Source organism: Ochotona princeps, chromosome 16 (genome assembly GCF_030435755.1).
Source record: "Ochotona princeps isolate mOchPri1 chromosome 16, mOchPri1.hap1, whole genome shotgun sequence".
Taxonomy (NCBI): domain Eukaryota; kingdom Metazoa; phylum Chordata; class Mammalia; order Lagomorpha; family Ochotonidae; genus Ochotona; species Ochotona princeps.
In genome coordinates, this window is record NC_080847.1 from 55,102,543 (window position 1) to 55,128,464 (window position 25,922).

The 25,922-nt window shown below is 60.4% G+C and overlaps 3 protein-coding genes across 8 annotated transcripts in view; 2 read left to right on the plus strand and 1 right to left on the minus strand.

The window, feature by feature from the left end:
• The window catches only part of AP2A1 (adaptor related protein complex 2 subunit alpha 1), a 29,257-nt gene extending 24,478 nt beyond the window's left edge, over nt 1–4,779 (plus strand). The window contains exons 11-24 of one of the 3 annotated variants that reach the window (XM_058675191.1): nt 267–449; nt 766–863; nt 1,137–1,368; nt 1,463–1,630; nt 1,713–1,876; nt 2,064–2,129; nt 2,436–2,492; nt 2,587–2,669; nt 2,768–2,868; nt 3,434–3,555; nt 3,640–3,756; nt 3,837–3,906; nt 3,992–4,126; nt 4,346–4,779. In XM_058675191.1, the coding sequence (XP_058531174.1) occupies nt 267–449; nt 766–863; nt 1,137–1,368; nt 1,463–1,630; nt 1,713–1,876; nt 2,064–2,129; nt 2,436–2,492; nt 2,587–2,669; nt 2,768–2,868; nt 3,434–3,555; nt 3,640–3,756; nt 3,837–3,906; nt 3,992–4,126; nt 4,346–4,423 (1,674 nt within the window). In that variant the 3' untranslated portion in view covers nt 4,424–4,779. Of the gene's footprint in view, nt 1–266; nt 450–765; nt 864–1,136; nt 1,369–1,462; nt 1,631–1,712; nt 1,877–2,063; nt 2,130–2,435; nt 2,493–2,586; nt 2,670–2,767; nt 2,971–3,433; nt 3,556–3,639; nt 3,757–3,836; nt 3,907–3,991; nt 4,127–4,345 lie in introns of those variants that run through there. The other 2 variants (XM_058675192.1, XM_004596969.4) reach the window with 2 other exon arrangements.
• Nucleotides 4,565–7,963, minus strand: FUZ (fuzzy planar cell polarity protein). 2 transcript variants are annotated; one of them, XM_004596971.3, is made up of 11 exons: nt 7,634–7,959; nt 7,313–7,434; nt 7,041–7,125; nt 6,850–6,918; nt 6,552–6,656; nt 5,910–6,107; nt 5,736–5,831; nt 5,540–5,646; nt 5,404–5,468; nt 5,237–5,311; nt 4,565–5,052 (listed from the first exon to the last, which is right to left on the minus strand). In XM_004596971.3, exons 1-11 carry the CDS (start codon nt 7,742–7,744, stop codon nt 4,829–4,831), a joined length of 1,257 nt encoding a protein of 418 aa, XP_004597028.2. In that variant the 5' UTR covers nt 7,745–7,959; the 3' UTR covers nt 4,565–4,828. The 2 variants fall into 2 exon arrangements, with proteins under 2 accessions (XP_004597028.2, XP_058531176.1); XM_058675193.1 differs by lacking the exon at nt 5,736–5,831 and having other exon boundaries at nt 7,634–7,963.
• A 5,132-nt stretch (nt 7,964–13,095) lies between these two features.
• Nucleotides 13,096–25,441, plus strand: MED25 (mediator complex subunit 25). 3 transcript variants are annotated; one of them, XM_036492524.2, is made up of 18 exons: nt 13,096–13,333; nt 13,468–13,513; nt 13,634–13,758; nt 18,582–18,680; nt 18,868–18,988; nt 19,114–19,276; nt 19,397–19,527; nt 19,652–19,739; nt 19,831–20,024; nt 20,283–20,411; nt 20,628–20,713; nt 20,805–20,862; nt 21,115–21,222; nt 22,156–22,344; nt 22,515–22,586; nt 22,695–22,919; nt 23,077–23,257; nt 24,886–25,441. In XM_036492524.2, the coding sequence occupies exons 1-18, from the start codon at nt 13,200–13,202 to the stop codon at nt 25,128–25,130; spliced, it is 2,394 nt and encodes a 797-aa protein (XP_036348417.2). In that variant the 5' UTR covers nt 13,096–13,199; the 3' UTR covers nt 25,131–25,441. The 3 variants fall into 3 exon arrangements, with proteins under 3 accessions (XP_036348417.2, XP_058530170.1, XP_004597024.2); XM_058674187.1 differs by having other exon boundaries at nt 13,109–13,333; nt 24,992–25,157; XM_004596967.2 differs by lacking the exon at nt 24,886–25,441 and adding an exon at nt 23,700–23,829 and having other exon boundaries at nt 13,109–13,333.
• Nucleotides 25,442–25,922: the final 481 nt, after the last annotated feature.

The following is a 25,922-nucleotide window of genomic DNA, read 5'->3' on the forward strand; positions in this document are numbered from 1 at the left end:
GGGAGGAGGGTCTGGACCCCTGGGTGTGAGGGAGGAGGGTCTGGAGCCCTGGGTGTGAGGGAGGAGGGTCTGGGCTGGACCCCTGGGTGTGAGGGAGGAGGGTCTGGGCTGGACCCCTGGGTGTGAGGGAGCAGGGTCTGGGCTGGACCCCTGGGTGTGAGGGAGGAGGGGCTGGGCTGTTTTCCAGGCCTCCAGCTGGGGACAGTGTTGTGACAGTCCCGGAGTCTGAATGCTGATTGCTGCTGTGTGGTCGCACCCTGCCACAGGTGCTGAAGGTGGCCATCCTAGCAGAGAAGTACGCAGTGGACTACAGCTGGTACGTGGACACCATCCTCAATCTCATCCGCATTGCGGGCGACTACGTGAGTGAAGAGGTGTGGTACCGTGTGCTGCAGATTGTCACCAACCGCGACGACGTCCAGGGCTATGCTGCCAAAACTGTCTTTGAGGTCAGTGTTCCTCACCCTGAGCCCAGGATGGGGCACCGGCGCTGGGGCCATCCGCCTGCCTTCCTCCTGCATGGCTGTGACTGTGCGCAGTGCTGCTCCCTCCCCAGCGGCAGGGGGCCCAGGCCATGGCTGCCTCGCCCACAGGGCGCTGGTGGCAGTTCCAGCTGCCCCCATGTCCATCCCCTCATGCCTCAGTCTCCCCAGCCACACTCCCATGGACTTCAGAGCTGTGAGGGTTCCACCTGAGTGGCCCCTGCCTAACTCGCGCCTTCTTGTTTCTGGCCCTGTCCCAACCCCTCTGCATGCCCGTTTCCAGGCGCTCCAGGCCCCAGCCTGTCACGAGAACATGGTGAAGGTCGGTGGCTACATCCTTGGGGAGTTTGGGAACTTGATTGCCGGAGACCCCCGCTCTAGGTGAGGGAGCCTCTGGCGGGGGGCTCCCACTGTTCCAAGGGGTGTAGAGCTTGGGGAAACCCCCAAGAGTATCAGGAATTCCCAAAAATCCTCTGGTCTCAACCCCACCGTGTGTCGGAGTAGGAACCTGGGACTGAGCATTCCGGCCCCTCAGCTTGCCCTGTGGCCCCGGGAAGGTTTCCGTTCTGGCAGGGTGCCTCTGGGTCGTGGCGGGGTGTGTTCTGAGAGGTCCCTGAACCCTGCCCGTGCTGACCACCCCCCACCTGCCTGCAGCCCCCCTGTGCAGTTCTCCCTGCTGCACTCCAAGTTCCACCTGTGCAGCGTGGCCACGCGGGCCCTGCTGCTGTCCACCTACATCAAGTTCATCAACCTCTTCCCTGAGACCAAGGCCACCATTCAGGGCGTGCTGCGGGCCGGCGCCCAGCTGCGCAATGCCGACGTGGAGCTGCAACAGCGCGCCGTCGAGTACCTCACCCTCAGCTCTGTGGCCAGCACCGACGTCCTGGTCAGAGCCCCACTCCCCATCCACCTGCCCACTGGCCCAGCCTCCCGGGACCCGCTGCCTGCCCCTGACTGCCCACTCCACCCCTGCCCCTCAGGCCACGGTGCTGGAGGAGATGCCGCCGTTTCCAGAGCGCGAATCTTCCATCCTGGCCAAGCTGAAGCGCAAGAAGGGTCCCGGAGCCGGCAGCGCCCTGGATGATGGCCGGAGGGACCCCAGCAGCAACGACATCAACGGGGGCGTGGAGCCCACTCCCAGCACCGTGGTGAGTCCTGTGGGTATGGCCTGTGTTGGGGCAGGGGACAAGGGGGCACACCTTTCTTGACCTCCACCCGTGTTTGCTGCAGTCCACACCCTCGCCCTCTGCTGACCTCCTGGGGCTGCGGGCAGCCCCTCCCCCGGCGGCAGCCACAGCCCCTGCAGGGACAGGGAACCTCCTGGTGGATGTGTTCTCCGATGGCCCCGCCGCCCAGCCCAGCCTTGGGCCCACCCCCGAGGAGGCCTTCCTCAGGTACCAGGCACGGGCCTCCTGGGAGTCCTCCCCCCGCCCCTGCCCTCCTCCGCCTTTCTCAGCCTGCTCTTCTTTTCTCCTTCCTCCTCCTCTGTCTCTGTCTCTCTGTCTGGTCCCTGCTGCCTCTCTGGGATTGGCTGCCTGCCACACCTGTCTTCTCTGTCTGCTCTGGGATTGGATGGCCCAGCGAGCTGGAGCCGCCCGCCCCTGAGAGCCCCATGGCTCTGCTGGCTGACCCAGCTCCAGTTGCTGAGTAAGGGGAGGCCTCTGGGGGTGGGGGGCAGAGGCTGGCATCCCCAGGGAGGGTGAGGAGGCTGGGGCTCCCATTAAGGGGTTCTGGATATGTGGCAGAGGCAGACTTGGAGGAAGGCAGGGTTTAGGATCTTCCATTAGGGGCACCTGCTGGTATCACATTCCCAACAGAGACAACTGCTGGTTTGATGCCAGGGCTGGGGTTCTTGGGGTCTGGGTGAGTGGATTCTGGGGTTCTGTCCTTTCAGGGCTTGTTGGATTTCTCAAGCCCCCTCCCCCTCACACCTTGCCCTACCTCCCCCTCCAGCCCAGGCCCCGAGGACATCGGGCCTCCTATCCCAGAAGCCGATGAGCTGCTGAACAAGTGAGTGTCTGTGTCTGGAGGACCAGGCCTGGGGGCCAGGGCGGGTGGCGGGTGCGGGGTCCCTGGCATCCTGAGCACCTACCACCCCACCCAGGTTCGTGTGCAAGAACAATGGGGTCCTGTTTGAGAACCAGCTGCTGCAGATCGGAGTCAAGTCTGAGTTCCGGCAGAACCTGGGTGCGTGGAGGGGGGCCGGGACTGGGGTGGGGTGGGGAGGGAGAGTGGAGGCGGCGCTAGAGGACCCTGGATGGAGGCCTGTGCCCTACCCATCACAGGCCGCATGTACCTCTTCTACGGCAACAAGACCTCTGTGCAGTTCCAGAACTTCTCGCCCACCGTTGTCCACCCGGGAGACCTGCAGACTCATATCCTTTCGGCTGGCCCTTCTCCCGCTGCCAGCTGGCCTTGCCCCACCAGCCATCCCTGGAACCCCAAGCACACAGGCACTCCTCTGACATTCTGAAATTTAGTGCCTGTCTGTGAGATGGAGGATGTGACAAGTGCAGGCGTCCCTTCCAGGCCCTCAGCTGCTCTCTGGACCTGTCCATCCCCATCAGGCCCTCGGCGGGCCTCCCATGCCACCCACCATCCCCTCACTGTGGGAACCAGGTGCTGACCCCCTGAGCCTTGCTATCTATCCCCTCCTCACAGGGCTGGTGGACGTAGGGGTGCGTCCCCTGTGGTTGAGCCCTGGTGGGGGTGAAGAGGTGACAGGATGAGTGCGGAGGCAGGTGCCACAGGCCTTGCCCAAACAGGGACTGGTCCTGGCTGCAGCGGGGTGGGTCTAAGGTCTCTGTGCTCTGTAGGCTGTACCCAGGCTTGCACAGAGGGGCCCCGCCAAGGTAGCTCAAAGTTGGGGTCCCCAGGGACCCCATGGCTCATGGCTAGACCTCCAAGCCTGTCTTCTGTGTCGCTGTAGTCCTTGACCTTGGTGGCCACAGCTGGCCGTTCAGACCAAGCGTGTGGCAGCACAGGTGGACGGTGGGGCGCAGGTGCAGCAGGTGCTCAACATTGAGTGTCTGCGGGACTTCCTGACGCCCCCATTGTTATCTGTGCGCTTTCGGTGAGTTGAGAGCGGGGCTTCCTGTGGGAGGAGCCTCTGGGAAAGGGGTGGGGCCTGACTGGGTGGTTTTTCCCACATTGCCAGGTACGGGGGTGCCCCCCAGTCCCTCACCCTGAAACTGCCGGTGACCATCAACAAGTTCTTCCAGCCCACAGAGATGGCCGCCCAGGACTTCTTCCAGCGCTGGAAGCAGCTGAGCCAGTGGGTTGGGGGCGGGGCCGGGGCGGGGCATGGAGCCGGCAGGCGGGGCCTGCACTGACGTCAGCTTTGCCGCCTCACAGGCCTTTACAGGAGGCTCAGAAGATTTTCAAAGCCAACCACCCCATGGATGCCGAGGTCACAAAGGCCAAGGTGAGCCTGGGCATCTGGGACGCGTGCGTGTGTGTGAAGTGAGGGGCTGCGTCACTGCCCTCTCTGATGGTCCCACCCCTCCCAGCTTCTTGGCTTCGGCTCTGCCCTCCTGGACAATGTGGACCCCAACCCCGAGAACTTCGTGGGGGCTGGAATCATCCAGACTAAAGCCCTGCAGGTGGGCTGTCTGCTCAGGCTGGAGCCCAATGCGCAAGCGCAGGTGAGGTTCTGAGGTGCACCTGGGCCCCCATCATCCCCCCTTCCTTGACTCTCCCACAGCTCTGTGGTCGTGTCCTCCCCCAATTCCATCCACTGGCCATCATTGCTGTCCTCGCTCTCTGTTGCCCTGCCCAGGGGTGCCTCCTGACCCCATGAGCCTTCCCCTGCGCCTCCCCCTGGGCTCTCCCACCCTGAATCCTCCCTCCATGCTCCTTCCCAGATGTACCGCCTGACTCTGCGCACCAGCAAGGAGCCCGTGTCCCGTCACCTGTGCGAGCTGTTGGCGCAGCAGTTCTGAGCCCTGGACCCTGCCCCCTGGGGATGTGGCTGGCACCTGGAAGCCCTGGGACTGAGGGGCTGTGGGGGTGGGGGCAGTGAGGGGACCTCCTCTGGTGACAGGGAAGACCCCAGGGAAGGGGGATGCCCGGGACGGCCCTCCTCCGGCCTTTTGTACTTTTATTTTTGTTCATCTGCTGCTGTTTACATTCTGGGGGGTCAGGGGGAGCCCCCTCTCTCCCTTTCCCCCCAAGCACAGAGGGGAGAGGGCCCAGGGAAGTGGGCGCCTCCTCCCCTCCCACCCCACCCTGTTGTGGCCCTTCCCTCCCCTCCCCATCCAGGGGCCGTGTATTATTGTGAGCGAATAAACCGAGAGAGAGCTAATGGCTGCTCAACTGTGTGCGCCACCCACGGCCAGGACGGTCCCTCAGAGCAGGGGTGTGAGGGCCTGCAGGGTGCGGCTGGCCAGGTCACGCAGCCCGTGGGTGGGGCTCTGAGGGGACAGCAGCAGCAGCAGTCGCCGTGGCCCCAGCTGTAGGGCCACCAGCCGCCACCCCGCACCCGGCTCCTCACACCCCAGCACCAGGTAGCAGGCTCGGGGCAGCTGGGCATGGTAGGCTGTATCGTCCGCCTTCTCCAGGGTCCCCAGCTCTGGGGAGGGGACAGGGCAGGCCTGAGGGGCTGCCCAGGACACACTGGGCCTTGCAGGCAGCTCTTTCACGGCTACCCCAGGGCTGCCCAGGAGGGTCTACATGCAGTCCAGCAGACCCCTCCTTCCAGTGCCACCAACCATCCCCCCATGTTCCCGCCTCCTGCCCCTTGGGCTGGCACTGACCTGGGGGGAAGTGTGTGGCTGTCACCAGCGCATAAAAGTTGCGAAGGAGGCGCCGGCGCTGCTCAGGGGAAGGTTCTAGAGGAGGGGAAGGCTCTTTGTTGCTCACCGGCTGGCCAGCTGCCCATACCGCCCTGCACCCTGCGCCCTCCCAGCCCCAGCACAGGTACCTCTATCCGCCCAGGGCTCCACGGTGAAGAGGCAACGCTTAAGTTCCAGGTGCAGCAGCAGCAGCCTGTGGGCCAAGGAGTGTCACCCAGCATCAAAGTGATAAGGGCCCACATCCCCTGCCCCACCAAGCCCTACCCGAGGATGTCCGTGTGCAAGGGGAAGCCCTCGGGCAGCGCTCGGGGTCCCAGCGGCAGGCAGGCGCGCAGTGAGTCAAGCAGGGGCTGCCACCAGCGCTCCAGCATCTGCAGGGTGCAGGAGCAGGTGAAGAGGGGATGGAGGAGGTGCGTGATTGCTGTAAGGGAGATGGGAGCAGGCCCGGGCCTGGCTTCACCTGTGGGTCCAGCTGGCTGAGAGGTGGCCGCGGCCCGCAGAGCAGACACAGCTGCAAGCCTGGCAGCAGGGTCAGGGTCAATAGCCGGTGTGGGACCTGAGGCAGAGCGCAGGGGACATCTCTACCGCATCCTGGGGCAAAGGCCGCCCTCCTTGGACACCACCCTCGACTCACCGTGGGGCTCCCATGCGGCAGGTACACTGGGTAGTCACGAGTGGCCTGCGGCGGCAGGGACCCCACCATCCAGGGCAGTAGCACGGCCTCAGGCATCCCCAGCCGCCACCAGCCCTCTGTGGCCGCCACCACCCGGCCCGACACCACCAGACTGACGAAGGCTGTGTCTGTGGCCTCAGCAAACCCAGAGAGGGCTTCCTGGGTGGGGGAGACAGGAGCAGCTCGGACCTGACTGGGCCCCTGGGTATGCAGCAAGTCACGGTTTCTGCTGAGACCTGCCGGTCGCCAAGTGGGCACCCTCCACAGTGTGCTGAAACCGGTCAGGCCATCTGCAGGAACACACAGAACTGGGCTTGGCTGTTCACAAAGGCTGTTTCTAGGGCAGTGGGAGAGTCTGTGCCCAGGCTGGGAGCTGGCAGGCAGCAGGGTAGTGCTGGGTTGTGGATTTTTTTCCATTAGCCAGCACCAGGTGGAGGAGCTGAGTTTGCCTTGATGGAGCTGGGGTGGGGTAAGCCCTGGGTGTAGACAGACTCCTCAGGGTCATGGGCAGATGAGAAGCTGGACACGGGTGGGGACAGCAGTCCAGGGCCACAAGGGAGTCCAGCCACAGCCATAGGGACAGGCTCCCAAGCCCCACAGTACCTGCAAGAGGGACCCCTCTGGAGGAATCACACAGTCCACACACTGGGTCAGGTCCCCGATGAGTTCCGGGTCACCTAGAAAGCTGTCGATGAGGCAGTAGCTGGCCTGGCAGAGGGAGAGGGCAGAAACCTAAAGGGAACCCAGATGCTACCACATTACACTCTGCCACCCCATGCATGATGCTGCAGTGAAATGACCATGTCGCCTAGCAGCCCATGGACATGAGGCCTGCTAAGCCCTGGCACCCCAGCTTTCATCAGGGCACCCAATACCTCGTCCCCTCGTCCAGCAGCCTCACCCTCAGCTCCTTCTTCAGTCTCTCCACGTTGCGGATATTGGTCAGTTCTTCAAGTCCCACCAAAAGGACCTAGAGGGACCACACCAAGGAGAGGATGGACTGAGGCTGGGTCTCAGGGTACAGCAGGAAGAGGGGCCGGGCACAGGCAGAGATTCCAGGCTGGGGAGACACAGGGCTGGGACAGCTCTCACCATGGCCCCAAACACAGCCTGGAGCAGCCGTCCCAGCCTCAGCTCCGAGACGCCCTCCTCAGAAGACAGGACAATGAGAGTGATGCTGTACAGAGCGAGGGGAGAGGGGCAAGACTGGGGCCAGACGCTGGCCAGACGACCTCGGGGCCCAGCAGGCCAGCTGCAGCCTCCTGCCACTCCCATCCAGAAAACCCGGACCTCCAGGGCCGTCAGCTACAGGGGCCACCACTGCCCTGGTCCCAACCCTGCTGCCGCCAGCTGCAGCCCCACACCTGCCATGGAAACTTCTCCACACCACCGTGGTGTCGTGGGTCCTTGCCGAGCTCAGCTGCACGTCCAGGTTTTGCCCGAACATGTGGACCCCATTGAGGGAGCCGATGACGGAGAACGGGAGCTGAAGAGAAGTCGGGGGACATCAGGTGAGGTGGTGGGGCGACCCCCTCATCCCTTTTCTTTGGAGCCCAGGTGTGCTGCTCCTCCCAGGTCCTCTGTGGGAGCTCTGATGTCAACTGAACCCCCACTCTTGCCCAGTTCCCAGGAGCACCTCACAGTCCCGGGGCAGACCCCACTCCCCACTTAGAACTATGTCCCACCTGCTGGCGGGTCGGGGCGCCGCCGCGGCTGCTCCTGCAGAACAGCGGAACTCCGCTGTTGGCCGCCAGGCACAGCAGGTGCAAGGCGCCCCCAGACCCATCCTCCCCCATGCGGAACAGCGGCCAGGTCCCAGGATGTGCTGCCCTCCCGGGCGGTCACGCTCCCTCGGTAACTGCTGAACCGGTCAGCTGCCTCGAGTCGCCAGAGAACGAAAACAGAAGCTGCCTGGAGGAGGATTCAACTCCCGCCGCCTCCATCCAAATCGGAACCTCAATCCCTACTCATCCGGCATCCTCGGCAAACTCCTAAGAGCTTCTCTTCCGCCCCGACCGGAAGTCATGGTACCCCTAATAAAAATGGCCGCTGGTTATTTACAAAGCTTTGTAGTGTTTCCCCGACGAAGTTTTGACATTTATTTTAAGAGGCTGCCTTTTAGACGAGCGCAGTGCCAAGGCTGTTCGGAGATACAGTCTCTCAAATTGAAAAAAAAAAAATTAAGCCTCTACCAAAGACAGCAACGATCCCAAGGCGTTGCCTAGCAACCGCATTCCGTGCAGATTTAAATCTAGGAATGGTAAACAATGTGCCCCACTCAAAGATGGCGGGAGGGCCAGGAGTTGCCTAGCAACCACATTCGCCCTGGTTTCCGTCCTGAAGTTGTAAACAGCTTTGTCCCGCTCAAAGATGGACGTGGGTCACTATCCCGGCAGCCTCCTTAAGGCAAAACTGAGAAAGATGTCATTTCCCCCCTTGTCCCTCGAGGATGGTTTGGTCCGCGGAGCGTTGCCTAGTAACTCCCAAAGGAGATGGTTGTTTTTGTTAGAAGAGGGGAAGAAATTCCTTTCTTGGTTCAGATTAAAAAAAAAAAAAAAAAAAGACATTTTTTGCAATGAAAAAAATATACATGGGAAAGTTGTAGAATATGGAAATATACTTTTCCAAGTGTTTTTCCTTAAACTGAAAGCAATATAACAAGGCAAGTGGGTAATGTTGGCAGTATGATGACTGAGCTAATATTTTCATAGTGTCTTTTTGCACCACAAAGTATAAATCCACTTGAACTTTTAAATGTTTATAACATGTAGCGATTTGACTAATCCTGTATTGGCATAGTGAGATTCATTGCTATATAGGCTTTTTTTCTCCCAGATTTATTTGTGTTTGAAAGGAAGAGGGGGAGGGCAAAATACCTAATTTTCCATTCACTGATTCATTCACCCAAATGCCTGGAACAGCCAGTGCTCTGCCAGGTGCCAGGAACTTAATCACAGCCCAGGTCTCCAAACTTACAGAAAAACAAGTACTAGCAAAAAGGAAAAAGTAAAATATTTCTTCCTGCATTTCAAGGAGTTTTTCATTACTGCAACTATCCTTGGATTTATTTCTGATATTTTTTGATAATATTGGCTTACCCTTTTTTTATATATATAACAAAGTCAGATACACAGAGAGGAGGAGAGACAGATAAGATCTTCCTTCTGATGAGTCACTCCCCAAGTGAATGCAACAGCTGGTGCTGCAGCTATCCAAAGCCAGGGTTCCAGATCCTTTTCCAGGTCTCCCACGCGGGTACAGGGTCCCAAGGCTTTGGACCGGCCTCAACTACTTTCCCAGGCCACAAGCAGGGAGCTGGATGGGAAGTAGAGCTGCCAGGATTAGAACAGGTGCCCGTATAGGATCCTGGTGCGTTCAGGATTAGAACCAGCACTTCAGCTGCTAGGCCACCATGCTGGGCCCCCTTTAAATGCTTTTTATCTCATCCTTTTTATCTAATGAGATACTTCTGTGTTCCCAGTCTTTCACTTTCAGATTTCATATTTATTCCCTTTTGTTTTTTTCATCTTCCATGCCTGTCATTAACTTAGCAAATTCAGTCCGATAGGGTTTTTTGTTTTTGTTTTTATTTTGTAAAAACAAGCTTTTGAAAGGCTAAATCACAAAGAGACAGGAAGAAACCGAACCAGATCTTTCATCTGCCAGTGCACTCCCTAAATGGCCACAGCAGCCTGGGCTGGGCCAAGTAGAAGCTGGAGCTAGAACTCCAACTGGGCTTCCTCCGTGAGGCCCAAGCGCTCAGGCCATCTTCCACTGCCTTCCCTGGCACGCTGGCTGGGAGCTGGATCAGAAGCAGAGCAGTTGGCTTTTTTTTTTTTCTTTTAAGATTGATTTTTATTGCAACGTCAGATATATAGAAAAAGGAGGAGAGACAAGAGAAATATCTTCCTTCTGATGATTCATTCCCCAAGTGACTACACTGGCCAGTGCTGTGTCAATCCAAAGCCGGCAGCCAGGAGCTCTTCTGGGTCTCCTGTGTGGGTGCAGGGTCCCAAGGCTTTGGGCCGTCCTCGACCACTTTCCCAGGCCACAAACAGGGAGCTGGATGGGAGGTGGCGCTGCCGGGAGTAGAAGTGGCACTTATGTGGGATTCTGGTGCTTGCAAGGCGAGGACTTCAGCCCCTATGCCACGCCGCTGGGCCCTGAATTGGCGTTTGAACCACTGTGTTACACAACCCTGGGACTTTACACTTGCATTTATACTTCATCTTGTTCTGCTATGTCCTGTCAGCTAACCATCCTCTGCATCTGCAGACTCCTCAAAGGTTGTCCTTTAGAAGGTCACCTCATGCAAGTCTTCTGGAGTGAATGCAGTGAGAGGTGAGTCCAGGAGTACTTGATTGAATCCGCACCTCCAGGCGTCAGCCCTGACCCTGTACCCTGTACCCTGTACCCGTGGCTTTGGCAACCATTCCGGGAGTGAACCCCAGAAATAGAGCCGTTAGTTTGTCCACTTCTGCTGGCCTGTCCTGACACAGACGAGCCGGGCGGGCTGGGGCTGAAACCTGGGTTCATAGAGACTGAGGTCATATAGGCCGTGGTCTAGCAAGTAAACTAAGTTTTAAAGATTCATCTATTGTGAGTTAGAGAGAGAGGGAGACACAAAGATCTTCCCCTCTGTAATGATCAGCACTGGGCTGTGCCTGAGCCCGGAGACGGAGCTGCTTCTGGGTCTCTCGTGTGGATGCAGGCACACCCCCAAGCACCTGGGCTATGTTCTGCTGCTTTCTGAGGCCATTAGCAGGGAACAAGATGGGAAGTGGAGCAGCTAGGACGAGAATATGAAATGTTTGCATTCCCAATGGTGGCTTTACTAGCCTTGCCACAGCACAATCCCCTGGGCTATATTAAACAAACAAAGCTCAAACCACAGGGGCAGCACCATGGACCAACTGGCTTATCCTCATCCCACAGAGGTAGCAGTTTATGTCCTCACTGCTCCACTTCTCAGCCAGCTTCCTGTCTGTGGCTTGGAAAAGCAGCAGAAGATGACCCAAAGCATTGGGACCCTGCAGTTGCCTGGGAGATCTGGAAGAAGCTCCTGGCTCTTGGCTTTGGATCAGCTCAGCTGTGGTTTTTGTGGCCATCTGGAATGTAAACCAGTAGATGTAAGATTTTCTGTCTCCTCTGTGTAAATTTTTCAAATAAAAATAAGCCTTAAAGAAACTTATAATTGGGCCTGGCGGCATGGCCTAGTGGGTAAAGTCCTCGCCTTGAATACGCCGGGATCCCATATGGGCGCCGGTTCTAATCCCGGCAGCTCCACTTCCCATCCAGCTCCCTGCTTGTGGCCTGGGAAAGCAGTTGAGGACAGTCCAAAGCTTTGGAACCTTGCACCCGCGTGGGAGACCCGGAAGAGGTTCCTGATTCCCGGCTTCGGATCGGCCATTGTGCTCACTTGGGGAGTGAATCATTGGACGGAAGATCTTCCTCCCTGTCTCTCCTCCTCTCTGTATATCTAATTTTGTGATAAAAATAAATCTTAAAAAAAAGTTCTCAGTTCTCTCAAAAGAAATTTTTCACTATGTCTTTGTAGCCAAAGACTACACACCTATTCACATATATATTTCCTTTAACCTAGGACAGCTGCCTTCCTTCTGTGTCACTGTAATTAAAAGCATTTTTTTTAAAAAGATTTACTCTTTTTTTAAAGATTTATTTATTTTTATTACAAAGTCAGATATACAGAGAGGAGACACAGAGAGGAAGATCTTCTGTCCAATGAGTCACTCTCCAGGCGACCATAATGGCTGGAGCTGAGCTGATCCACACACCAGTTCGAATCCCGGTGGCCCCGCTTCCCAGACAACTCCCTGCTCGTGGCCTGGGAAAGCACAGTTGAGAACGACCCAAACCTTGGGACTCTGCGAGACCTGGAAGAGACTCTTGGCTTCTGGCTTCAGATTGGTGCAGCTCTGGCTGTTGTGGCCACCTGTTGAATGAACCAAGGCACAGATCTTCCTCTCACCTCCTCTCTGCATAACTGCGTTTGCAATAAACATAAATAAATCTTTAAAAAAATAAAAAAGATGACGCAGTGGGACAAAACAGGGAGGGCTGGTATTCCAGTGCCTGGAGGCAAAGCTGAGGCCCTAACATTCCCTGAGAGTTGTGTGGGAACCTGCTGTTCTCACCCAGGTCCTCCCAGCCACCACCCCACCCCCAGCACCGCTGCTTCCAGAAAGAATGGACATGCCAAGGACCCAAGGCTTAATGCCTGGGCTTCACGGGCGGGGCGATGAGCAGGTTTTAGCTTCTTCATGGGCCTTATACAGTTGGGACTGAGTGTGTGGCGTGAGGAGTGCGTGTAGGGGGAAGTCAGTTTTCTTCGGCCTTTAAACAATACAACGTTCCTATTTTTTTTTCTAAGAGGTAAGCATTATTAAGTGTCCACTCGGTTCCTCCCCGCCCGTGGTATTTGTTCTTGCGGACACCGACAGTTCGAGAAAAGTTTATAGTTGCTGTCAGCTTGAGGGTGAACGTGCAGCCGGGCCCAAGCCGCCTTTCGGGATTATTCCATGTCTTTTTTTTCTCAACGTCTCTTTGTCGCGTTGACAACTTTAATCCACCCGGCCAGCTTCCCGGCTCCACTGGCCGAAAACAACGCTCCCTTGTTGCCTAGCAACCCCGAGACGGGATCCGGCTTTGTGTCCCCGAGATAAACAGCAGCACGCCCCCACATCCCTCCCAGTCCTAGGCGACCTCGCGGCGTTGCCAGGGAGCCTGGTCGGCCACGAGGGGGTGGGATCCGTCCCCGCCCCCACTCCCCGCCGCCCCAGAACGAAACTTAACCGTCCAGATGGACAAAACACGGCCCGCGTGCGCGCTGCCTAGCAACCAATATCCCGGTTCTCCCTGCGAGGCGAGCAACGTTCCAAAAAAAAAAAAACCGCCCCGCTCAAATATGGCGGTCGACGGGCGCGTTTCTGAGGTATTATTTTGTTCTCGAAAAGTCTTCAAAACATCATTGCGGATCGGCCTCCAGGGCCTCGGAAGGAGGCTAGCTCTCGCCCCTTCCGAGCCTGGCCCGCAGCTGCGGGTGTGAGTGAAACAGATGAGAACAAAGCGAGCCGGGCCTCGGTGCCCCGCACCAACATGGCCGCTGGCGTCCTGGACGCCGCGCGAGGCCGGCCGGGGCGGGAAGGCACTCGGCGCAGGCGCACTGGCGCTCCTCCCGCTGTGGCTGCGGCGACGACGGCGACGACGGCGGCCGCCTCTTCCGCGCGGGGCATGGTCCCCGGGTCGGAGGGCCCGGCCCGAGCCGGGGGCCTCGTGGCCGACGTGGTGTTCGTCATTGAGGGGACGGCCAACCTGGGGCCCTACTTCGAGGGGCTCCGCAAGCACTACCTGCTCCCGGCCATCGAGTGAGTGCGGGTTCCGCCACGCCACTGCGGCCCCGCCCTCCTGCTATTATTTACGATGTATATATATATATATACTTTTTAGTCCTCTATATGTCAGGACCCGAACCCCAATCTTTCGCCTCCGATTCTCGTAGGTATTTCAACGGTGGCCCCCCGGCTGAGACGGACTTCGGTGGGGACGTGAGTCTGGGTGGGGGTCTCCCGCGGGGCCTGGGGGAGGTCGGGGGGTGACTGCCGGGTGTTTTGGGGGACAGGGGCTGCCTGAGATGCCAGGTCGCCGTGTCCTCCCTCCCATCACAGTATGGAGGGACCCAGTACAGCCTGGTGGTGTTCAACACCGTGGATTGCGCCCCGGAGTCCTACGTCCAGTGCCACGCGCCTACCAGCAGCGCCTACGAGTTTGTCACCTGGCTCGATGGCATTAAGTGAGCCTTTCCCCCTGCGAGGGGTCGGAGGGGTTGGAGGGGGTGCCTGGGCCAAAGGGTTCCTTCGTGCTTGAGAAGTGGAGAAAAACTCCCGGGTGTGGCAGCCTGGCCCGCCGCCAGCACCAACTTCCCTGTCTGGTTTCCTCTTTGCATTTGGAAGTGCCAGGGCCGAGAAGGAGTGGGTGCCAGGCCAGGCGAGACACCGCTGACCCCACTTCCCTGGGTTGAATGGGAGGGTTAGGTTCTTTTCTGCAGGGAACCTGTCTCCCTTGGCTAGCTTGTTTCCCAAAGTCGGTCCCTTGAGTTTTATTTCTGTGTGTGTTTGTGTTTTAAGAGAGGGAACAAGGTATGGGGATGGAGATCCTGTGTGTCGGGGAGGGATAGGGGTACACCAGGCCCTTGTTCCTTGGGTATTCCCACGCCTCTTGGGAGGCAGGAGACCGAGCTTAGGGGTGGGACCCAGGCTCCCCAATGTGGGTGGAGTGCAGGTGTCTTAACTGCCACCTCTCTCTCGGCCGCTGAGCTGTCTCCTTTGTTGCACCACACAGGTTCAGTTCTGCACCTAGTGGCTTAAAACAGCTGCACTTTCTGGGATCGTGAAACGGGGAGCAGGCTGGTCGGGCGGCTCAGCCCTGGAGCCTGTGAGGAGGCCACAACTCGCCCAGGGCTGGAGGCTGGAAGATCCGCCTCCCACAAGGTGCACCCTGGCCGCTGGCGGTGGGCCCCTGGTTCCTGGCCGGCTGGACACCCAGAGGCTGCCCCACAGGCCTGCCCAAGTGGCCGTGCTCAAGCCACTGGCTTCCTCCCAGTGGAGGAAATCACACGGCTGCTAGGGTCCTAGCCGTCACACTGCAGGCTCAGTGTGGCAGTGTGCTTGGGAGTGCGTTACCCCATGTAGGGTGTGGAGGTACCCACATGAAGTCCTCGGGGGAAGTAGGATGATTGAGGGGGCCCTTGGGGCCGGGTACTGGAGGGTTAAGTGAGCCGATATCTGTTTAAACAGCACCTCTGTGAGCAGGGATACCGCGGAATGCCCAGGGGACGTGGGGTTCCAAGCTGTTGATGGTGACGCAGGGTAGTGTTGAAACCCACGCAGTGTGAGAGCGGAGAGGATAGTAATGGAGAAACTGCACGGGCTGCAGAAAGTAGTTTGCACCGAGATAGATTTTTTTTTTAAAGATTTATTTAATAAAAAAAAGGTTTTTTTTAAAGGATTATTTATTTTTATTGCAAAGTCAGATATACAGAGAGGAGGAGAGACAGAGAGGAAGATCTTCCGTCCGATGATTCACTCCCCAAGTGAGCACAATGGCCGATCCGAAGCCGGGAATCAGGAACCTCTTCTGGGTCTCCTATGTGGGTGCAAGGTCCCAAGGCTTTGGGCTGTCCTCGACTGCTTTTCCAGGCCACAAGCAGGGAGCTGGATGAGAAGTGGAGCTGCCGGGATTAGAACTGGCGCCCATATGGGATCCCGGGGCGTTCAGGGCGAGGACTTTACCCACTAGGCCACGCTGCCAGGCCCCCGATAGACTTTTTTTTAAGTATATTTGTTTGAAAAGCAGAATGATGGTGGGGAGATAGCAGAAGGCACGTGCTTGTGTGTGTGTGTGTGTGTGTTCTGTCTGCTAACTCCTCAAACTAGTAGCCTGTGCTCAGACTGAAAGCCAGGGACCATTTGAGTCTCCCATGGGTGATCCCAGAACTTGCCTTCCCAAGAACGCTAGCAGGGAGTTGGACTGGGAGCAGAACGAATGGGAATCGAACCAGCGCCCTGGCATGGGTGCCAGTGTTGCAGGTGGCTGGAAAAGAGGCCGGTGTCCTATTGTTTGGTATTTCTGTCTCCTGGGTCCCACGGCGGTTGCATCTTAGTGTTGTGCAAGGATCCTGGAGCGGGTTCCCATCCTGCCCGGCTGAGGGTCCGGCCTGGGGTTGGGACTCACTCGTGCCTGGGCACTGCTCTGTTGCCGGCTGCTTGTACGGATCGTTGGCAGATGAGGGGCTGTGGGTTCCTGTCCCTGCTGTGCGTTTGGGTTTTAGTGGGGGACACCCAGATTGCGGGGAGTTGAAGGACCTTGCTCACCTCTGCTCCCTGAGTGCCTGCCCTGCCACTGTAGGAGGGTAAGTTGTGGGCAGAGTTGTGTCCTGTGCTAGAGGCCTGGTCCACATCACGTCCCCAGATCCTGAGCATCCTGAGGGAAGGTGGTGAGTGAGGCAGTGACCCAGCGACTCCAGGCCTGCGTCTCCCTGGTGGGAGCCTTCCCTGAGGGCATTCTCCTTCCTCTGCCCGCCACCCAGGCCCCCTGGGGCCCTCAGGAGATCCTGGCTGAAGAAATGGGGAGGGAGAGCTGCAGGGAGCCCGTCTCCGGGGCCCTGGCCTCGTAGGTGTTGGAAGCGCCGTCAGCCCCTTGGGCAGATTCCACGGTGCTGCCTGGCCCCCAGCTGCCCATGCCGCCACCTCTGTGTGGCTTGGAGTGTGCTGTGCTGGCGCCACACAGGCCTGCTTTGCTCACTCCCGATCAGCTGATAAGCCCAGGGCACCGCTGGTTACTGCTCCCAGTAGTCATTGTGCAGCGGGCAGGTCGCTCTGAGCTAAGTGCCTGTGACGGTCACAAGAAGGCGAGTATTGTTCCCGCCTGGAGAGTCCTTATCTTCTCCCCGGATGTCAGTTACTGAAGGAACAAGGCCTGCCATGTGACCCTGGGCAGCTGCACGTGAGCCGTTCCGCTCTCCATCTGTGGGTGGTCGGGGTGGGGGCTTCCCCTAGCCAGGCAGCTAGAGTCCCTGACACGGTTGGGGGCACAGGGAGACCCTGGGGCTTCTTGTTTGTTCAGCCCTGCTGTCTGCACATTCACCTGTGCCACCAGTGCCCGGAGAGCAGGACACGGCGGCCCTGGGCCTTGGGGCTGTGGCTGGCCCGTGGGAGCCCCTCATCAGGCTGCCCGCTGAGCATGCCCGTGACTCAGGCAAGTGGGTGGGGCACACCTGGGGGTGTGACATGCCTGTGATCCAAGGTGCTTTTATTAAATCTTTTTGAAGGATTGGCTTGGTTGAAAGGCAGAGTTTGAGAGATCTTCCATCTGCTGGTTTGCTCCTCAGGCGGCCATAATAGCCACAGCTGGCCAGAGCCAGGTGCCCAGATCTCCCAGGTCTCCCACGGGGGTGTAGGGGCTGAGCGCCGGCCCCCTCCGCTGCTGCTTTTCCGGGTGCATCAGCGGGGCACTGGGCCAAATGCATAGCAGCAGGGACGCTGGGACGCTGGTGTCGTAGCTGGCACTTTCACTGGGCCACAGTGCCAGGCCCAGCTGGGGAGGTGAACTGTTTTGTATTTCTGTCCCACAGTTTCAAGCATTTCGTTGGCCCCTGGGGCTGCTTTGAGGAAGGTTGCAGGGTCTTGGTGTCCTGAGCCTTTCGCAGTGGCCCTTGTCATGGTGTCCCCTGCCGCCCCATCTCCTGCCTCGATCCAGGCCTTCTGTGTTAGCTTTCAAGGCCATGTCTTTCCAAGCAGGTGTTTTCCATGGCCCCAACCCAGCCAGGGCACAGTGGCTTTTGTCCCGAGAAGGCTCCAGAGGGAGCAGTTTGTTTTCTGCCGCAGCAGGAAGCTGGGCAGCAGGCTGGTTCTGGGGTTGGCTGTGTCTGGTGGGGTCCACGCTGTCTGACTTTGACCAGCCTTGCAGCAGTCTGTGTGAGGATAAGGAGGGCTGGGAATGGAGCTGGTGGGGTTCCCCAGGCCCTGTTTGTGGGGCGTCACCAAGATGGCCCTGAGCCGTGACCTTCCTGAGGCTGCTTGGACAAGAGGGTAGGCTGCCAGGGTGCCTTGGGCAGCAGTCAGGGAAGGCTTCTTGGGGGAGGGCACAGAGGGCAGTGACACGGAGCTTGGGTCTTCACAGAGAGAGGTAGACAGAGCTAGCAGCCAGGCAAGCGAGCAGGCTGGAGGTGAGGGCTTGGACTGTGCTGCCACAGCAGGCCCCACCACCGGGCAGGCTGCCCAGCCCCCTCCATGAGGGGTGTGAGCTGTGCTGGTGTCCTCGGCCCCAGTGGACACGCCATTGGGTGGGGCTGCGAGTTGGCATGCTGCTGGGGACTCTGCCTGTTCCCCTTCCGGAGTCTAGCAGGCCCAGGGGTCCCTGGACTTGGGCTGGCGCTGTCCTGGGCCTCACGCAGCTTCTCCCCTCTGTGTGTGTGTTGCCTGCTGTCTGCTCTGGACGGTGACACTGGTCCCCTGGTGACCTCGGGGCCCGCGAGTGGCACAGGTACACTTGCCAGACTGGGACGCTGCTTTCCATACCAGAGGACCTGGTTCAAGTCCCAACTCTTCCACTCCCTGTCCAGCTCCCTGCTAATGTGCACTCTGGGAGGCCACAGGTGGTACCTCAGGTACTTGGGTTCAACTGCGTGCAGCTTGTGGCTTCCATCCCTGACAGTTGTTGCATTTGGGAAATGAACCAGCGAGTAGAGAGTATCTCTTCTGGTGTCAATCTGTGTGTGTCTTTCAAATAAAATGGAAATGACCCTGTTCATAAATTCTGAGGTGCTTGGGAAGGAGGGGAAGGGCCTCAACTTGCTTAGTTGAAGGGGAGGCACAGTTGAACCCCCAGTTTGGTGGGACGCAGGTTCCCTGCCCCCTAGGAGGTGAGGTGAGACTAGGGCTGGCTTACCAGGCCACAGCTTAGGTGCCCAGACCTCCCAAGTAAAGTGACAGATGTCCCTGCCCTTGGCCTGGTGCCGTGGCCCTGTGGGGACAGTGCAGGGAACTGCGTAGCGTCACTGTCCTCCGCAGGGACACGGGCGTCTGAGGGCTGACTCTCGGCCTCCGGCCTCCGCAGGTTCATGGGCGGGGGTGGGGAGAGCTGCAGCCTCATTGCCGAAGGCCTCAGCACTGCCCTGCAGCTGTTCGACGACTTCAAGAAGATGCGGGAGCAGATGTGAGTGAGCCCCGCGCTCTCCGCCTGGTGGGGAGCCCTCCGCTTGTCCTAACCCTCCTGCCCGCTGACCGCAGGCCCGGATGCAGTGGGGTGTTCAGCTGCAGCGCGGGGTGTGGGGCAGGCTCAGCCAGGGTTGGGTCTGGGACCCTGGACTTCCCCTGCTCCAAGCCTCACCTTGGCCCCGCAGTGGCCAGACGCACCGGGTCTGCCTGCTGATCTGCAACTCGCCCCCGTACCTGCTGCCCGCCGTGGAGAGCACCACATACTCGGGCTGCACCACCGACAGCCTTGTTCAGAAGATCGGGGAGGTGAGGGGCCAGGGTGGCGTGTATGTGCTGAGCCGGGGCTCAGAAAGGAGCACAGTGGGGTGGGCGGAGTCCACTGTCCTGGGGCAGGAGCCCCACCTCAGCGCCCTGCCCACCTCGCCCTGCAGCAGGGAATCCACTTCTCCGTGGTGTCACCCCGCAAGCTGCCTGCCCTGCGCCTTCTGTTTGAGAAGGCGGCTCCCCCGTCACTGTTGGAGCCGCTGCAGCCGCCTGCGGACGTGAGCCAGGACCCCAGGCACATGGTGCTGGTGCGGGGCCTTGTGCTGCCTGGTGAGGCCGGGTGCCAGGGGGTGGGCAAAGGTGCTTGGTCGGTGTGTCTGTTGGTCCCTTTGACCTGGGCATGGATTTTTTCTCCCCTTCTCTTCACCCTCAATCCTTCCTGGCTCTCAGTCGGGGGTGGCTCAGCCCCAGGCCCCCTGCAGCCGAAGCAGCAGGTGCCTCTGCCCGCTGCAGCTCCGTCAGGCGCCTCACTGTCAGCTGCTCCTCAGCAGCCTCTGCCGCCCGTGCCCCCACAGTACCAGGTATGGGTGTTGGGGGAGGGGGACAGCTCCCAGGACTCGAGGCTGGTGGCTATGCTGCCCCATGGGACTGCGGGTGTGTGGCCACGAGGCTCACCTTCCCCACCGGCTCCTTCCTCCACCCCAGGTCCCCGGGAACTTGAGTGCAGCCCAAGTAGCTGCCCAGAATGCTGTGGAGGCTGCCAAGAACCAGAAGGCCGGGCTGGGCCCCCGATGTGAGTCGGGTGGGTGGGCTAGACCACCTGGGCAGGCCCTGCCACGCGCCGCTTGGTCCCATCCCAACCACCTCCCTTGCTCTCCCTGCAGTCTCTCCCATCAACCCTCTCCAACAAGCTGCCTCAGGCGTGGGGCCCCCCTTCAGCCAGGCCACTGCACCTGCACTACCTCCAGGAGCTTCTGGGGCCCCCAAGGCACCTCCTGCTTCCCAGCCCAGCCTGGTATCAACAGTGGCCCCTGGCTCGGGCCTGGCGCCCTCCTCGCAGCCTGGGGCCTCGGCCATGGTAGGTTAGCACTCTGCATCTGCTCCCTCCTCCCGTGGCCGCATCCTGAGGGGTGACAGGGATCTGTGTCCCAGGGTGCGAGGCTTGTGGTTCCGGGTGGTCAGAGCCGCTTGGAGGACTGTTGGTGCTGAGACACTGGGAATGGTAGGTGCTGTTCCAGGCATGGGGAAGAGAGGAAGAACCAGGAGCAGCTCTTCCTGCCAGACTGCCCCGCCTAGGAGCTGGTATAAGCCCACCCTCCCCGTCTCTCTGTTGTAGGCAGCTGCAGTGGCCCCTGGTTCGATCAGTGCCCCTCCCCCAGGCCAGCTGGGGGCTCCAGCCCTGGGTGGGCAGCAGTCGGTCTCCAACAAGCTCCTTGCCTGGAGTGGGGTCCTTGAGTGGCAGGAGGTGAGCGGTGTGTGGCCCCCAGGGGCTGTGGTGTCAGTGCACCAGGGGGAAGGTGCCAGAACATTGTGTGAGAGGGGCCGGGGCAGTAGGCCTGAGGAGCGGCAGAGGCCCTGGCATCTGTGGAATTGGAAGGTGTGAGGCGTGTTGTCGGGGGAGGTGGCCTGGAGCATGGGCCCCGGGCTCCAGGACCCCATCATACCCTCTCCTTCCTCTTAGAAACCCAAGCCTGCCTCAGTGGATGCCAACACCAAGCTGACACGCTCCTTGCCCTGCCAGGTCTATGTGAACCATGGAGAGAACCTGTAAGTGGGAGGGCAGGGGTGAAGGGTGGTGGGCAGCAGGGGATGGCGAGGGGGACCAAGTCCCACCAACACCTGCTGGCCTCCCCCCCAGGAAGACGGAGCAGTGGCCTCAGAAGCTCATCATGCAGCTCATCCCCCAGCAGCTACTGGTGAGTGTGGCTCTCCCCCCCCCCCCCGCCACCCCTCCTGGACCTTCCTTCCCCTCCCCTGCCTCCTCTTCTGAGCCTCTGCTCCACTCCCCCACCTCTTCTTCCTCTTCCCCCACTCTCTGTTGCCCCTCCTGTGCCTTCCCTTCCCTCCCTCCCACCTCTCCTCCCCTCCTCTTCCCTCCCCTCCCCTTCTCTCCCCTGCCGCCCCTCCTGGCTTGCCTCATGTATCCTGAGGTGTCCCTGTGTCCGCAGACCACGCTGGGCCCGCTGTTCCGGAATTCGAGGATGGTACAGTTCCACTTCACCAACAAGGACCTCGAGTCCCTCAAAGGCCTCTACCGCATCATGGGCAGTGGCTTCGTGAGTCTGCCTTCCCCAACCTTTGGCCCAGGGTGCCCTGGGTATGGGGCTGCTGGGGGGTGACGCTGCCCCCCACTGGGGGTAGGAGGATCAGGGAGCCCTCTCACATGGTAGCCCTTGGCTGTTGGCAGTGCCATTCTGTGCCTGCGCCCTCAGGGCCATGTTGCCCCAGTGTTGGTGTCATCTCCTTGGCTCTTGTCGGCTGTCGTGGGGCACCCCAGGGCCTGGTCTGGCCCTGTTGCGTTGGCACAGGGCACGCCACCCAGGAAGGCCCCAGCCTGGGGGACAGACCCAGCTCGGCTCCTGAGTGACCCTCCTCCCTCCCAGGAAGGGCTGGGGGCGCTGGGGCAAGCTTGTGGGCACCAGGGGTCTTTCCAGAGGATTTACCCAGGCTGCCAGTTACACATGGTGTCCCCAAGGCCAGGCTCCTGGAGCAAGGCTGAGTCGAGGCGGCTGCAGGCACAGGGTGCTGGCGGGTGATGGTGGCAGCTCTGGTTGTCTAAGCATGGGATTGGGACAGACACAGCAGCCCCCATGGGGCTGGCAGGCTGTGCCTCCCCTCGGGACCATGGCCGGGGTGTGGTCCCAGACTGAACCTTGGGCCAGGTGCCAGCTTGGTCCTGGTCGTCTTATCTTCATGGAATGATGTGGCCCATGGCTTGTCATGGCGGATCAGTCACCTCGATCCTGCATCTGCCAATCCTTTTGCTCATGCGCCTTTTGAGCCTCTTGTGACCCACCGTGGCTGTGGGCAGGGGGTGGCCCGTGAGGCAGTAGCCAGGGTTCAGAGTTGTGAAGCTGGGGTCTTGGCAGCTGGCAGAACCCCTGCCTTGCCCCACCCCCTAAGGTGCCTGGGCTCCCTTCTAGAAGGGAAGGGAAAAGGGCTGCTGTCTTTGGAGAGGCTGAATGGGTCTCGGTGCCTCTGCCTCGCAGGCGGGCTGCGTGCACTTCCCCCACACGGCTCCGTGCGAGGTGCGCGTGCTCATGCTGCTCTACTCGTCCAAGAAGAAGATCTTCATGGGCCTCATCCCCTACGACCAGAGCGGCTTCGTCAACGGCATCCGGCAGGTCATCACCAACCACAAACTGGTGCAGCAGCAGAAGCTGGAGCAGCAGCGAGGGGTGAGCGGCGCCCTGGGCCCTTTTCTGTCCCCCACCGTGGGTGCCTGCAGCCTTTGTCCCCTCACATCCCTGGGGTGTTGGGCTATCTTCCCAAGCTTGTCATCTGTCACCCTGCAGACAGTGTGTCCCCCCACCCCCCGTGGTCACTGACCTGCCTCTCTCCCTTGCAGATGGGGGGGCAGCAGGCGCCCCCAGGGCTGGGCCCCCTTCTGGAGGACCAGACACGGCCCTCGCAGAATCTGGTAAGGACAGAGCTGGCGGGAAGGAGCAGGCTGGTCAGGGTGGCCTGTGGGGTTGTGGAGCTGGGTGGGGGCTCTGTTCACTCGCTTATTCTCCTCTCTCCCTACCAGCTCCAGCTCCGCCCGCCTCAGCCCCAGCCTCAGGGTACTGTGGGCACTACTGCTACAGCGGGGCAGCCACAGCCCCAGGGAGCTGCCCAGACCCCACCTGGAGCCACCCAGGGACCTCCTGGAGCAGCCCCAGGCCCAGGTCCAGCCCCTCCAGGCCCCATCCTCCGACCCCAGAACCCTGGGGCCAACCCACAGCTGCGAAGCCTGCTCCTCAACCCGCCCCCGGTGAGCTGGGGCCCTGTGGAGCCTGCTGATGGGTTGGTCACGGGAAGGGAGGCGGAGCTCCGCCAGGGACTGGGCCCAGTTTCTCCCTCCCCACCCCAACCTTCCCCACTGTCCAGGGCCCTCAGAAGAGGCCTCTGAGCCATGCTTTGTCCCCCAGCCCCAGAGCGGGGTGCCCCCACCACAGGCCTCCCTCCACCACCTCCAACCACCAGGGGCTCCCGCGCTGCTGCCTCCACCACACCAGGGCCTGGGGCAGCCCCAGCTGGGGCCCCCACTGCTACACCCACCACCCACACAGTCCTGGCCTGCACAGCTTCCCCCGCGGGCCCCGCTGCCAGGTAAGCGGGCCCCGGAGGAGGGAGAGGGTCTGCCCTGGGCCAGAGCACCCACTGACACCACAGGCTCTTGAGGGGGGCCTTTGGACCTAAGAACAAGGGGGTGCCCCATGGCCCTCGGGGGCTCGTGGGCCACCGGGATGCACAGGCATGGGCAGGAGGCTGGTGGGGTGGGGCTTCTCGCTCTGGTCGCCCACATGTCCTGGGGGTCACTGGGAAATGAGGTCTTGGACCAGAGAAATGGTCGGGAAGGTGAGCAGAGGCTCATGGGAAACCGCGTGTCTGCAGCCAGGTGGGGCGTGAGGTGTCTGGTGGGCCGCTTGCCCCTGGACTGCTGGAGAGCCGGGTGCCTCGGGCGCCCAGGTAGAGGGAAGAGGCAGGCCCAGGGCCCTGCAGGGCCCCAGGGACTACTGGGAGATGCAGTCCCTTCCCCACTGCCCCCCAGGTCAGATGCTGCTGAGCGGGGGTCCCCGGGGCCCGGTCCCCCAGCCGGGCCTGCAGCCCAGCGGCATGGAGGACGACATCCTCATGGACCTCATCTGAACCACGCCCCCAATAAAGTTCCTTTTACCACACGCCCGGCTCGGTCGCTGACGTCCCTCCCCGGCCCTGGCCCTGCTGCAGCGGGAGCCCTGCAGGTGGCGGAGTGCCCCGCGGGGCCTCCAAAGCCAAACCGCAGCCAGGGGGGCAAGGAGGGGGCCCGGGGCAGGAGGTGTGAGCTGATGGATGCTTCGGGAATGAGCCCGGAGAGGAGCTGCAGGGGGCTCACTGCAATGAACTGTGCGGGCTGGTCCCGGGGCCCCAGGGGGCTGGAGGCAGGGAGCACCTCTGCACCTGTGTCACAACAACCAGCTGGGCTGTGGAGGGTGACGGGGCCAGGCGGGGAGCCAGGAGGAGCCAGGCCAGGGCTGGGGGCAGGCTGCGTGCTGGTGGTGGCGGGTGCCAGCCAGTGTCCTGGGATGTCTGGGGCAAGGTGCCCCATGGGAGTGCAGGTGGTGCTCATGGGGGTCTGGGTGTGTGGGGCTGGATGTGGAAAGGGCAGCCCGGGGCCAGCAGCATAGCCCCTTGGGCTTGGGACAGGGTACACGGTGTGGCCAGTTGAGGCAGCAGGCCTGGCGGGGCACAGGCTTGGGCTGTTGCAGGGAGGATGCTCTGAGAGGCCCCGGGGGTGGCTGGTGCTGCAGGGTCTGGAGCAAACGGGGCTGGTCTGCCCCGGAGGTGCAGGGTTCCGGGACCTGCCGTGCAGAGGCCGCAGTCTGGCGGCCCGGGCCCTCTCAGATGGGTTTTGTTTGGCCTTCCCTGTGTTAGCATACTTGGCACTTTCCTTACAAGCTAGTCGTCCACGTGGGACACCACAGACACACACACGGTCACTAGTCTTGGCTTCTCTTGCTGAGTCGCAAGCGCTGGCACCCCGGGCCCACCCTTCTGTCTGGCAGCAGCGGGCCGGAGCTGCCCGTGTCAGCGGGGCGCGGGCTCCCCGGTTCGCCACAGTCCCCACCACCCCCTCCTGCTCCCCCACCGCGAGGCAGAGGCCCGGCCTTTGTCCCAGGGCTGGCACTGTGGTGGTCGCTGTGGTAGCGTGCAGAGGAGAGTGAAATCATTTCTTGTACCCATGTCTCTATCAAAAGCGGCAAAACGAAAGAGAGAAGGAGAGGGCCGCGTGTTTCGAGAGAAATGGGAGCGAGACTATTTCTTTGTGGAGGTGAAGAGCCTGCCCACGTGTTTAATCTGCAGAAAAATCGTGTCCGTGCTCAAGGAGTACAACCTGAAGCGGCACTACGAGTCCAAGCACAGCAAGAGCTACGACCAGTACACGGAGCAGACGCGCGACGCTGTCCTCCGGGAGCTAAAGAAGGGGCTCGCCTGCCAGTAGGGCGCTCTGCAGCCAGCCCATGCCCGCCCAGGGCTTTATTTATTCAAGGTGTGGACAGAGAGCTTCCACGAGCTCGGTGGCACCTGCAGGAGATGACTTGAGGAAGACGTACTGTTTCCACAGACCAGCCAGAATTCCGAAGCACAGTGCTCGTGGCCATGGCTGTGGCCCTGGCGACCCGTCAGGCCCCCTTCAGCCGCAGGTGGCAGCATTTGGTGAGGACACCGGGAACCCCCAGATCCACTGAGACGTTGAAGGGACAGATCCTGGGACTCCCTGGACACTGCTCCTGAGCTCTGCCCTGAGCCAGGCTCCAGCCTGGATCCCCTGCCGGGGCCTCACCAACAGACTTGAATGTGTGATCCTGTGGGAAGCCAGAGGGGTGGGCGATGCCCTTAACCTGCCGAGTTCATGGCCAGGTTGGGGAGCAGGTGCCCTGTGGCCCACCCTGCCCAGACTGAATGAGCAGCTGCTGAGCGCCAGCTCCTGCAGACGCAAGGTGCTGTGGCCTGCCTGGGCAGTCCTGGGTGCCAGCCATTGTCCGTCAGGAGCCCCGTGCCACATGCCGTTCCCAGCACGAGGGCCTAAGGTCAAATCTGAAACTCATGCCCTTGGTGCCACAGCGAAGGTCAGCCTCCCAGCTTCAGCTCAGAGGAACAAGAGAATTATGAAAGAGAGTTTTAATAATTAAATATTTCTATTTTTCAATTTGTATTTTTTCAATCTTGAACTGAAAATATAAGCTCCGGTTTCCTCCCTGTTTGTATTCTGTTCCATGCCTTCACCGTAGCT